We start from the raw sequence: 14266 nt of genomic DNA on the forward strand, positions 1-14266 counted from the left end.
GTGGCCGACGTTTCGGAACTTCCTGGTTCCATCTTCTGGGCGATCTGATGTGCAGTGTCTGTGGATGTCGTATTTATATATATATATATATATATATATATATATATATATATATATATATATATATGTGTGTGTGTGTGTGTGTGTGTGTATGTATATACCAACTCGCATGCAAACTGAAGTAATTTTCCCCTTTATAAAGGAGATGGCAGTGGGTGCATCCTTTGATTTGGCTATCTCCCTTAACCCATTAAACTCCGATGACAAGATGTCTTGTCATCGGAGTTTAATGGGTTAAAAGGAGGAAGAAGTCCCTGGTATATAGATAGACAAAGGGGGTTGCTTTGTCAAAGTACACACCCTTATCATGCATAATCTTTTAACCACCCAACTCATCCCAATATCTCTGAGATGAAGGATTGCTTCTCTCCCTATCACAGTGCTTAGATGTGTGACTGGGACAACTCTTCATTCTAGAATTGATGATTGTATTATTGATGATTAAATTTAATGGTACAAACTCCCCCTATCAGGAGGCTAGGTCAGTGGCACTTACAGAGGACTTTGTGGTGTGGAATTTAATGAACCATACCCTTGGTCCAACTTGCTGGTGGCAGGGTTTGAACTGCTGTCACCTTGACCTTAGCCACAAGTAGCGATACTTTAACCCACTCAACCAGCAAGCAGAATTCATAGCTATAAACCCATTCAACTCCGATGACAAGATGTCTTGTCATTTGGTCAAATAAAACAAAAAATCATAATAAAACAACAAAATGTTTGATGATCAAACAGCACCAGAAAAATATGACGTCATCAGTCCTCCTCCTCGAGGAGGAGGACTGACGACGTCATATTTTTCTGGTGCTGTTTGATCATCAAACATTTTGTTGTTTTATTATGATTTTTTGTTTTATTTGACCAAATGACAAGACATCTTGTCATCGGAGTTGAATGGGTTAAGAAATGAGGAGTACTTGTACTTTAATGTAACAAAGTTTGGTACCACTTCATAGAGTTTTTACTTTTGTCAGTGTCACTGGGCACCATAAGATTCTGGCTCTAGATGATGGATAACAGAAGACACCTTACCATCTATTTCTAGAGTCTGCTATCACCCTTGTCCCAAGGCAGTGCAATGTTGTCTATAAGGATAGAACCACCAATTAACTGCCAGCATAGGTACCTATCTACCCACCTATCTACTTTCCTGTCTAACCACCTACCTACTTGTTTACATATCTATCTACCTGTCTACCTACCATGCAGGAAATATTCCATCCAGTTTTAGTAGGTAACCTTGTATCCATCCCATATTTTCCAATTTTTTAAATAATTTTTGTGTGGTGCTTTGTCAAAGGCTTTTTGTAAGTCTAGGAAAACACAATTAGATCATCAATCCCTTTCTTGTATTATATCTATTATCCTTGAGTAAAAACAGATTAAATTTGTAGCACATGATCTTCACTGTCTGAATCAAAATTGTCTCAAGTTTATTATATTGTTTTCTTCCAGGTGTTTTATTCATCTATTCTTGAACATTTTTTCACAAATTTGGCTACAGTGCTTGTAAGGGAGACTGGTCTGTAATTGGTTAGTTCTTCTTTGTTTCCTCCTTTATATATTGGTACGATATTGGCATTTTTCCATTCTTTTGGTATTTTTCCTTCTTTGAGTGAACAACTTATTATATATTTTGTCCATTAGTTCTTCCGTACATACTTTTAGTATCCAATTTGCAATTCCGTCTGGGCTGTGTGATTTCCTAATGTCAAGGTTTGTTAATTGATCCATTATTTCTTTTTGTGTTGTTATTTCCCTCATGGGGGGAGATCACACTTCACTTCCTTCGTCCCAATGTTGTACTTTTTCTTTAGTGAAAACAGATTTGAAGTGATTGTTCATGACTTTAGCCATTTCTAGATCTTCTGTGTACAGGTAAACGTCGACTTACGATGGCATTAGGTTTCGATAGAGCCATCGTAAGACGATCTCATCGTAAGTCGATCCCCACTCTGTTCCGTGGTCACTGTACCTAGCCTACCTGTATATTAACCACCAGAGATACTGAATATAGCCTATTAAACATGTACAGTAGTTTATTTAATTATTTTTATCCTTTTTACCATATTCAAACACTATAATATGTATTTTCAGTACGGAACTTAAATCTCGCGGGCAGCAGCCAATGCCAGCCGTACGACGTGACGTAATAATACTCGCATCATAAAATATAGTCACCGCTTATATCGATCGTTCTCTCTTTCACCCGCGAATTTTGAAAACCACAGAGAATGGGATTTAGGGCACATTTGAGAGAATGTAAAAACACAGGGGCGACTACAATAAATATAATCAAGAGGCCGATATGGCAGCGTCGCGAATCCACTTGCTCCTCATGACGCCTACGTGTGCGGCACCGTATGGAAGGGGTTAAATTATCATATCGTCATCGTCGTCGTCGTCATCGTAAAGTCGAACAATCGTAAGTCGCGGCCATCGTAAGTCGACGTTTACCTGTATTCTGTATTTCCATGGTGTAGTTTCACTATTTCCTGTTTATTTTTAACCTCTTCACTCCGGGGCACATTGCACATCTGGCAGCATTAGCTGCCCGAAGTGTGATGTTGCGTCATAATAATCGCATTATAAAAAATAAAGTCAGTGCTCAATCGTTCGTTCTCTTTCACCTGTGAATTTTGATAACCATAGAAAATATGATGAAGCCAGTTTAGAGAGAATGAAGGTTACTTAGGTACGACTACAATAAATATAATCAAGACGCCGACGTCGGTATCATCGTGTACCCACTTGCTCCTCATGATGCCTACATAGGCGTCACCATATGGAAGTGGTTAACCCCTTCCATACGGTGCCGCACACGTAGGCGTCATGGACTTAGATCTCGGTGGCAGCAGCCAATGCCAGCCGTACGACGTGTCGTAATAATACTCGCATCATAAAATATAGTCACCGCTTATATCGATCGTTCTCTCTTCACCCGTGAATTTTGATAACCATAGAAAATGCGATTACAAAAGAATTAGAAAGAATGTCATTATGGAGGGGCGACTACAATAAATATAATCAAGACGCCGATATGGCAGCCTCGCGAATACACTCGCTCCCCATAACGCCTACGTGTGCGGCACCGTATGGAAGGGGTTAAGTTTACCATTCACATATCTATAGGATAGTTTTGATTGATCTACATTTTTCTATGATGTCTTTAGTTTCTTTTTTCCTCTCTGTACACTTTTACATATTCATTTCTATGGTTGATATATATATGTCATTTTCCATTTTATTTATTTATTTATTTATTTTTTTATCTTTTCTCCATCTTTTCCAAGCTTTGTCTCTTCTATCTTTTGTCTCACTGCATCTTCTGTTGAACCAGCATTTAATGTACACCCCTTTTTTTCTGTCTTGGTACGTATTTACTCATTATAGATTTCCATCAAGATCATCTATTTCTCTTCCCCTTGTCTCTTCAATGTAGAATTGTTCCCAATTTGCATTTTGAAAGAATTCCTTAAGTTTCCCAAAGTCAGTTTGGTTGTACATCAATCTTCCTTTTCTGTATTTCTCAATTGTCTCAATATACGTTTCTTCCTTTAATTCATCCTCTATTAGTATGCGGTTACTCTTTCCAAATGGTATCTTGTATTAAATTTTATCCACAACTTCATGTTCTGATATAGATATTAAATCCAGTCTCGTCAGTTCATTACTTCTATATCTGGTATTTTCATTTACTCATTGTGTCACGGTATGTTCTATAGTCATTTCAAGGACAGTGAGTCCTCCTTATATGGTAATTCTTATCCGGTAAATTCACAGTTATGGTATTTAGTAATTACTACCCTTGATTCTGTTTACAGTAAGAAAAATTCACAGATACGTTATCCACTTGTGTTTTGAAGAGGAAAGAGCAGGGAGAAGGTATGTCTGCCATATCCTATTATTACATGCTATAATGGGTTTGGTATACGGTAATTTCAATTTGCGGTAAGGTTTTCAGGAACGCATATGTACCGTATAACGAGGACTTACTGTAATACATTTCCCCATAGGCCCTCGCTGTCTTTCACTTTCATAATTTCTCAACAGATTTCTTTGCAGTTAAAATCTCCCATAAGTACCAGGTTTCCTCCATCCTTCAGTATCTCATTTAATGAATGCCTCGTATCATCTAACATTTTTGAATGCTTGCCCTCTTTCCAAGAGCCCATTTTTGGGGGCACATAAATCACCACAAACTTTCTATTCATGTTGCTGTCTTCAACTTTTATCATGATTATTTCCACACTGTTTTTACCCTCTGTAACCTTTGTCACGTTTAAGTTTTTCTTAGCCAAGAACATGATTTCCTCTGCCCTGTTTCTCGCTTCTGTTTTTGTTCCAATAATTGTACCCATGTCCAACACTATTAGGTGGTAGTGGACAGGTAATCATTTAGTTCATTCAATCCTGAGATTAATCTGATTATTAAATTTTTTTCCTTCTCCATCCTGTTTTCTGTTTTTGTTTTGCTTACCTTGATGTACCATTTTCTCGGCCTCATGTCTAAGACCCTCCAATAGAACTCCTTGCTTTCAGCCTCTGTTCTTTTCACATTTTTTCTTTAGCTTCACCTTTTAGTGTCTTCTCTCTATGAACTTCTGCTTTTCATATTGCTATTTTCAACTTAAATTGTGATCAATTTCACATTTTCTTTACCTTCTGCTATCTTTATTACATTTAAGCCCTTTCTAGTCAATAACATGACTCCTACCTGTTTATCCATTCTATTTCTTGACCAAAGGTTGTATAAACCTTGTCCCACCATACTTGATTGTATAGGACCTTTCAGTTTTGTCTCCACAATTCCCAGTATGTCTGGTTTCTCTGACAAATAGTTGTTTAATTCACTTATTCTAGAAATCATAGTGTCCATGTTTGTATATGCCACTTTTGATTTTTTTCCTTCTCTTTTTTGGTTTATGTATTGACAGCACTGTATGAAGTAGAAACATGGAACATAAGATAGGAGTAGTTTGAATGTTTTGAGTTGAAGTGCCTGAGGAGTATGATAGGGGTAACTAGGTTGGATAGATGAGAAATGAGAAGGTGAGGAGGAGAACGGGGATGGAAAGGGAGTTGGGAGATAGGGTTGATGAAAAAGTATTAGGATGGTTTGGACACATGGAAAAAATGAGTGAAGAAAGACTAGTAAAAGAGTTTTGGAAGGCAGAGGTAGAAGGAGTGAACATAATGGGTCGACCTAGGACTAGATGGATGGATAGGGTAAAAGGGACATTGGGAAAGAGGAGAATGCCTGTTGAGGAAGGACAGGAGAGGACAGAAGACAGGGGTGAATGGAGAATGGTGTTGTATGGATGATGCTGTAATGTATGAGGGGGAGTGGGTGGGGCATGGGGGTTGAGGGAGTATGTGTGAGAAATTGACGCAGTCTGAAGGGATTTCTCCTCGTTTTCTCCTTTTCTGCATGAGGGGACAGAGAGGGTGGGTCGCCGATTTAATGAAGCAGCCTTGCTGTGGATGAATTGTGTCTTGCAACACTGCTTCTGACCCAGGGCAGTGGGCAAGATGCAAAGATGATTCGTCATCCAGGAGGTGCCAAGGTAGGAGGGAGGGAAAAGGGTCTATGGGAGTGGATTATGTTATGGATGGAATGGGTGGGAGTGGATTTTATACTTTTGTTTTTTGGTTACTTCCTTTGTAAGGGGGAAAAAGCCTTTGGTATATGTATGTATTATTTCCCTCATGGGGGGGGATCCCACTTCATGCCCTTCATCCCAGTGCTGTACATTTTCTCTAGTGAAAACAACTTGAAGTGATTATTCATGACATCAGCCATTTCTAAGTCTTCTGTGTATTCTATATTTCCATGACATAGTTTCATCATTTCTTGTTTTTGAGTTTACCATTCACATATCTTTACAATTTTCTATTATGTCTTTTTCATAGTTTTTTTTTCTTTCTGCACACTTACATATTCATTCCTTTGATATATATTTGCCACTTCCGCTTTTAAACACTCGGGATGATATCCATCTAACACAGGTGCCTTCCCTGCTCTCATCATTTTTATAATTGCTTTCACCTCATCTTTCTTTGTTTCTTCTCCATTTTTCTCATTCATCTCTGTCATTTTCTTAGTGCTTCCCACTGCTACTACTTTTCCCTCTCTATCCTCCTTCACATTTAGCATCTCCCTAAAATACTATGCACATCTTCCTTTTACTGCCGTCTCTTCCATTATCATCTCTCCATCTGCACCTTTTACCTTTCTCTACTTGACTCACCTCCTCTTCCTCTCATAATTTCTTTCCAAAATATTTTTTATTACTTTAGAAAATTTGTCATACTCTTACCTCATTTCACATCTGCTCTCCTCTTTGCCTCCTTTATCTTATGCTTTACTTCTCTTCTCTTTTCTCTGTACCTCTCATATGATTATCTTGTCCTATTTCGTAACCAATCGATGAATAGTCGTCTCTTTTCTTCTACAACCTTCCTTGCTTCATCATTTCACCACTCACTACCCTTCATTCTATTTTCTCCCATCCTTTTTGTTCCACTCACCATGAAGGAGTGATTGTACCAACAGCACTGTTTGGGACAGAAACTTGGAACATAAGAGAGGAAGAGAGAAGGAGTTTGAATGTGTTTGAGATGAGGTGTCTGAGAAGTATGATGGGGGTTACTAGGCTAGATAGAGTGAGAAATGAGGTGAGGAGAAGAATAGGGGTGGAAAGGGAGTTGGGAGATAGGGTTGATGAAAGAGTATTAGGATGGTTTGGACACATGGAAAGAATGAGTGAAGAAAGACTAGTAAAAGAGGTATGGAAGGCAGATGTGGAGGGAGTGAACATGAGGGGACATCCTAGGATGAGGTGGATGGATGGGGTGAAGGGGGCTTTGGGGAGGAGGGGAATGTCTGTTGAAGAAGGATGGGAGAGGACAGAAGACAGGAGTGAATGGAGAATGATTGTATATGGATGATGTTGTGATGCATGAGATGGAATGGGTGGTGAGATAGCATGTGTGAGCAAAATTTGACGCAGCCCAAAGGGATTAATCTCGTCTTCTCCTTTCCTGCATGAGGGGATGGAGAGGGGGGGGTCGCCGATTTAATGAAGCGGCCTTGCTGTGGATGTGCTGTGTCTTGTGACACTGCTTCTGACCCAGGGCAGTGGCAAAGGTGCAGGGATGACCCGTCATCCAGGAGGTGCTGAGATGGGAGGGAGGGTGGAGGGGTGTGGAGTGTATTCAGGGATGGAATGGGTGGGAATGATTTTATGCCTTTTCTTTTTGGCTACCTCCCTTGTACGGAGGAAAAAGCCTTGGTATATGTATGTATGTACCATCTTTGCACATCTTGTAATGCCCTGCTTAACCTCTTCACTCCGGGGCACATTGCACGTCTGGCAGCATTAGCTGCCCGGCGTGCGATGTTGCGTCATAATAATCGCATTATAAAAAATAAAGTCAGTGCTCAATCATTCGTTCTTTCACCCGTGTATTTTAATATTCATAGAGAATATGATGAAGCCAGTTTAGAGAGAATGGAGGTTACGTAGGTACGACTACAATAAATATAATCAAGATGCTGACGTCGGCATCATCAAGTACCCACTTGCTCCTCATGCCGCCTACGTAGGCGTCACCGTATGGAAGTGGTTAAGACATCCCCTTTCCTCCTCCACTCCTAGTACTACTTTATCCTTCACTCCTAGTACTACTTTATCCTTCACTCCATCCCACTCCTCATCTTCTAGTATTTTTCCTTTTCTTTCTCATTTAAGTAGTTCACTTTAAGCATCTCCCTACCTTCTGTCCTTTTCCTCTTTCTCCATCTATCCTCCACTCTTGACTTTCCATCAAAAAATTATCTGATATTCCCTCACTCTCTCCCCTAGAACATTTACATTCAAAACTCTTCTTACTCTTCTCCTGGTTACCACTATTTAGTCCATTAAATTCCTATCTACCACCCTCACATCCACCACCCTCTCCCGTGTGTATTTATGCTTGACTCTCTTTCTAAACCCTGTATTTGCTATTATCATCTTTCTAGACACATCTCCACCAACTCTTAACTACAATTTTTTTCCTGGAACTCCACACTTCCCAACCACTCCATCTAATGGTTCATCTCCTACCCTAGCATTGAGGTCTTCGAATACCACTACATTGGCATTTCTCCCTAAACCCTCTATGCACTCGTTTAAATCTATCTAAAAAGCCTCACTTTCCTCTACACTCTTTTCACTACCAGGCCCATATGCACTTTCACAGTTTCACCTTCACATTATTCTTGAGGGAACCTCCATCCACTCCACACATTTATCTATATCTTCACTTACTAGTATAGGCACCCCTTCTCTCCCTCATCCTCTCTTCACTTCTGACATCCTCCCAACTACACTCCCAAATTGAAACATGCCCCTCCCTTTCAACTTAGTTTCACTCAATGCCAACATATCCATTCTTCTTCTTACAGATATACTGCTTATCTCTTCCCTTTTACTCTCATGTGTACCACATCCATACATATTAAAAGACTCAAACCTTATTGTTCTGGTTGGAAACTTCTCCCAGACCCTCTTATGCCTTTGCATTTTTTAGGAATACCCTGTTTGGGACTACAGAGTAGGATGCCTATTCCTATCCCTGTCCTGTTTTTGTCTCCTTTTATGACTCAAATGGGAACACTTGATGGCAGTATTCTTCTCCTCTACAACAGGGTTTGGTGAAAAAGGAAATGAATATTCAGAGAAGTGGTACAGGACAATATTAAGAGTAGGGGGACAGTATAAAGGAGGGACTATTGCAATATAAAATTGAAAATTTTCTATGAATAGAGATTTTCTCTACCACGGACAAAATGATGTATGGCAGTGGTCCGAAGGGGCACCCCATATAGACCCAAAAGTATCAGCTATATGCTACTGGACAGCTTTTAACCCCACATTAATCTGCAGGCAATACCCAGATGGGTATTTTGTAAGTGTATATATTTTATGATGTACCCCAGTACATTCATTGAAATGAAATGTATTATGTATTTATTTATCTTATTTTATTTTCTTTTTTTTCTTTTGCTGCTTTGCAGAATTTGAGTGGAGGTTTGGAAGGAGGCTTGCATGTTACAGATGTCACAAATGCTTCAAGAACAATGCTCATGAACATTTCTACACTTCAGTGGGATGCAGGCTTGTGCAAGTAAGAAGTGGCCTTGAAATTTTGTTTTACTCTATTTCCTTTTGTATGTAAATATTTATGCATGGATGGGGTGATGTGAGAGGTAAACATAAGGGTAATGGGCTAGGGATTGGAGATGGTTAAAGAAAATGGAGAAAAATGGAAGATAAGCCAGTTGTTTACTGCTGACAACACTGCACTTTTAGCAGGATCAGAGGAGAGATTAAGGGAGTGATAGAGTTTGGGAAGGTATGTGAAAGAAGGAAGTTGAAGATAAAAGTGGGTAAAAGTAAGTTGTTGAGATGTACACATGGAGAATATGGCAGCAAATATGAGTATTAAGGGAAAGAGACTAGAGGAAGTGGATAGCTTTAGATACTTGGGTGTGAATGTGGCAGGAAAGGGAGGAGTGGAGGTGGAAGTAGAATGTAGATTGAGAGAAGCAAGTAAATTCCTTGGGAGATTAAAATGTGTAATGAGAAAGACATTGGGAATGAATGCTAAGGGGAGATTGTATTTTTTACCTAGTTGTATTTTACAGGAAGAGAGCTATGCTCACAGTGACCCGTCTTTTTGCATTCACTGTTTCCTTGTTCAATTTATTCCAGATATCCACCACTGTGTGTGGGAAACTATTCTTTTTCAGATCTATAACTATCCTTTTTAAGTTTCTTTTCATGTCCTCTTGTTTTTCTTTTATCCCACTTTAGTAAATCATCTTTAACAAGGACTTCCATCTCTTTCATAATTCTGTAGATGGTCAGTAGATCTCTTTCTCTTTGTTCCAAGGTTGGTAGTTCAAGTTTGGACAATCTTTGTATGTCAGTTTGGAGAGTGTTGGTACTATCTTTGTCATTGCTCTTTGAATTCTTTTTAATTTCTTTATATTCTTTTTAGTACTGGGAGTCCATAGTGTTGCAGTGTACTCTAATCTTGGTATTTTCCATGTAACTAATATTTTCCTTACCATTTCTTCATCCAAGTAGTCAATGGCCATTTTCATTGATCTTAGTAAATTGAAGGTTTCTCCGACTATTTTGTTGATGTGTTTGTCTTGTGCCATGTCATTGCTGATGATTACTCCTAGGTCCCTCTCCAAGTTAATTTTATTAACTTCCTTTGTATATACATACATATACCAAAGATTTTGTCCCCCTTACATGGGAGGTAGCCAAAAAACAAAGGCATAGAAACTACTCCTACCCATTCCATCCTCTACATACTCCACTCCCCTCTACCCTCCCTCCCATCTTGGCACCCCCTGAATGACAGGTCATCCTTGCATTTTGTCCACTGCCCTGGGTCAGAAGCAGTGTCACAAGACACAGCACATCCACAGCAAGGCCGCTTCATTGAATCAGCGACCCACCTTCTCCGTCCCCTCTTACAGAAAAGGAGAAGACTGGGAGAAATCTATTCAGGCTGCATCAATTTATTTCTCATACATAATCCCTCACCCCCCCATACCCCACCCACTCCCCCTCATGCATCACAGCATCATCCATACACAACCCTTCTCCATTCATCCCTGTCTTTTGTTCTCTCCCGTTCCTCCTCAACAGGCATTCCCCTCTTTCCCAATGCCCCTTTTACCCCCATCCATCCACCTCATCCTAGGTTGCCCCCCTCAGGTTCACTCCTTCCACCTCTGCCTTCCACACCTCTTTTACTAATCTTTCTTCATTCTTTCCATGTGTCCAAACCATCCTAATATTCTTTCATCAACCCTATCTCCCAACTCCTTTTCCACCCCTGTTCTCCTCTTCACCTCCTCATTTCTCACTCTATCCAGCATAGTAACCTGTATCATACTTCTCAGGCATTTCGTCTCAAACGCATTCAAACTCCTCTCTTCCTCACTTGTATACCATGTTTCTGCCCCATAGAGTGCTGTCGGCACAATCACTCCTTCATACAATCTCCTCTTAGCATCCATTCCCAAATGTCTATTTCTCATTACACTTTTTAATCCACCAAGGCATTTACTCACTTCTCTCAATCTACATTCTACCTCCACCCCTACTCCTCCCTTTCCTGCCACATTCACACCTAAGTATCTAAAACTATCCACTTCCTCCAGTCTCTCTCCCTTAATACTCACTTCCAGTCTGCTGCCACTTTCTCCCCTTGTATATCTCATCACCTTATTTTTACCCACATTTATCTTCAACTTCCTTCTTTCGCACACCTTCCCAAACTCTGTCACTAACTTCCTCAATCCCTCCTCTGATCCTGCATCAGGATCAGAGGAGGGATTGAGGAAGTTAGTGACAGAGTTTGGGAAGGTGTGCAAAAGAAGGAAGCTGTGTCGTCAGCAAACAACAACTGGCTTATCTTCCACTTTTCTCCATTTTCTGTAACCATCTCCAATCCCTGACCCACTACCCTTGGATTCACCTCTTGCACCACCCCATCCATGAATAGATCGAACAGCCAGGGTGACATAACACATCCCTGACGAAGTCCCACCTTTACCTCAAACCACTCACTCTCTCCATTTCCAATCCTAACACAAGCTTTACTACTCTCATAAAAACTCTTGACTACTCCTAACAGCTCTCCTCCTATTTCATGTATCTGCAGTACCTCCCACAGTGCCTTCCTGTCTACCCTGTCATAAGCCTTTTCCAGATCCATAAAAGCCCAAAAAACATCCTTACATTTTCCTATAGCTTCCTCACATTTGTCTTACCACAAAAATCTGATCTACACAACCCCTACCTGTCCTAAAACCACACTGTTCCTCACCAATTACTCCCTCTGTTCCTCTCCTAATCCTCTTAATCAAGACCCTCCCATAAGACTTCCCAACTACACATAACAAGCTGATCCCTCTTAAACTACCACACTCACACTCGTACCCTTTTCCCTTGTAAAGTGGAACTATACAGGCACTCCTCCAGTTCTCCGGCACTCTACCCTCTCTTAAACATTAAATAGCCTCACCAGTCAGTCCACCATGACTGTACCTCCTTCTTTCAGACATTCTGCATGGCATCCATCCAACCCAGGTGCTTTACCTGCTCTCATCATCTTAACAACTGCCTTCACTTCATCTTTCTTTATATCTCCTCCATTTTCCTCTCTCATCACGGTCATTTTCTTTGTGCTTCCCACTGCAACTACCTTTCCCTATCCTCCCTCACATATAACAAATCCCGAAAATACTCTGCCCATCTTCCTCTCACTGCCTTCTCTTCCATTATCATCTCTCCATCTGCACCTCTTACCTTTTCTTCTCTACTTGATTTGCCTCCTCTTCCTCTCTCAATTTCTTTCCAAATCATCTTTTTATTACTTTCAAAATTTGGTCATACTCTTACCCCATTTCACATCTGCTCTCCTCTTTGCCTCCTTTATCTTATGCTTTACTTCTCTAATCTTTACTTTGTACCTCTCATATGATTCCCTCATCCTGATTTGTAACCAATCTATGAAAGCCTGCTTCTTGTCTTCTACACCCTTCTTTGCTTCCTCATCCCACCACTCACTTCTCTTCCTTCTATTTTCTCCTGTCCTCCTTGTTCCACACTCCATCTTTGCACACCTTATGACTCCCTCCTTGAACCATCCCCATTCCTCCTCCACTCCTAGTTCTACTCTATCCTTCACACTCTCCCGCTCCTCTCAGCTTCTTATACTCCTTCTCCTTTTCTATCTCATTTAAGTAGTTCACTCTAAGTACCTCCCTACCTTCTGTCCTTTTCCTCTTTCTCCACATATCCTCCACTCTCAACTTACCTTTCACCAAATAATGATCTGATATTCCCTTACTCTCTCCCCTTAGAACATGTACATCCTTAACTCTTCCTACAATACTCCTGGTTACCACTATATAGTCCATTAATGCTCTATGTACCACCCTTCCATCCACCACCCTCTCCCATGTGTACTTATGCTTGACCTTCCTAAACACTGTATTTGCTATCATCAACTCTTTCTAAACGCATCTCCACCATCAACTCTCCACTAGAATTTTACCTGGAACTCCATACTTCCCAATCACTCCTTCTATCAGTTTATGACATAGCATTAAGATCTCCCAATACAACTACATTGACATTTCTCCCTAATCCCTCTATTCACTCATTTAAATCCATCCAAAAATCCTCCCTTTCCTCAACAGACTTCTCACTACCAGGCCCATACACACTTACAGAAACCTACATCTCCCCAGCTTCACCTTCATCCACATAAACCTTGAAGAAACCTCCTTTCACTCAACTACATGCTTACCTATCTCTTCACTCGTTAGTATAGCCACCCTTTCTCTCCTTCATCCTCTCTTCACTCCTGAGAACCTCCCAACTACATTCCCAAACTCACACTCACCCCTCCCTTTCAAATTAGATTCGCTCAGTGCCAACATATCCATCTTTCTGCTCATAAACATACTGCCTATCTCTTCCCTTTTACTCTCATCTGTACCACATCCACACACATTAAAAGACCCAAACCTTAGGGTACTAGTTGGAAAAGTCCCAGACCCTCTTATGCCTCTACTTTTCCTTAGGAATGTCCCCTTTGGGGCTACAGGTAGTAGGATTCCTAGTCCTATCCCCGTCCCATTTTTTGTCGCCTCGTACAACTCAAGTGGGAATTTTGGTGGCACCATTCTTTTCCCCCACCACAGGGTAGGCAAAACAAAGAAATGAATATTCAGAGAAATGGTACAGGACAGTAACAAGGGGTTGGGGGACAGCATAACAGAGGGACAGTCACAGTATAATGAAAGTGTCATCATTTCTCTATGAACAGTCTTCCTCTATCACAGACAAAATGATGTGTGGCTCTGGTCCATAGGGGCATCCCATATAGACCCTTAATTATCAACTGCATTCTACTCTGCCACAATAACATGTAGCCAATACCCCAGATCCCAGCTGGGAGATAAATGATAATAAATGATAATCATGGAAATAATAAACAAACAAGCAAATAATACATACATATACCAAGGCTTTTTCCCCCTTACAAGGGAGGTAGCCAAAAAGGAAAAGGCATAAAATCATTCCCACCCATTCCATCCCTGAATACACTCCACACCCCTCCA

At 40.5% G+C, this 14266-nt stretch overlaps 1 protein-coding gene across 3 annotated transcripts in view; it reads left to right on the forward strand.

Annotated features, from left to right (window-relative positions):
- Positions 1–14266, forward strand: part of Gk1 (Glycerol kinase 1) — a 107006-nt gene that overhangs the window by 40736 nt on the left and 52004 nt on the right. For all 3 annotated transcript variants that reach the window (XM_076204278.1, XM_076204276.1, XM_076204277.1), the window contains one exon: positions 9125–9234. In XM_076204278.1, the coding sequence (XP_076060393.1) occupies positions 9125–9234 (110 nt within the window). The remainder of the gene's footprint in view (positions 1–9124; positions 9235–14266) is intronic.

Source organism: Oratosquilla oratoria, chromosome 21, assembly GCF_046742065.1.
Source record: "Oratosquilla oratoria isolate Oo_2021 chromosome 21, ASM4674206v1, whole genome shotgun sequence".
In the NCBI taxonomy this organism is placed as follows: domain Eukaryota; kingdom Metazoa; phylum Arthropoda; class Malacostraca; order Stomatopoda; family Squillidae; genus Oratosquilla; species Oratosquilla oratoria.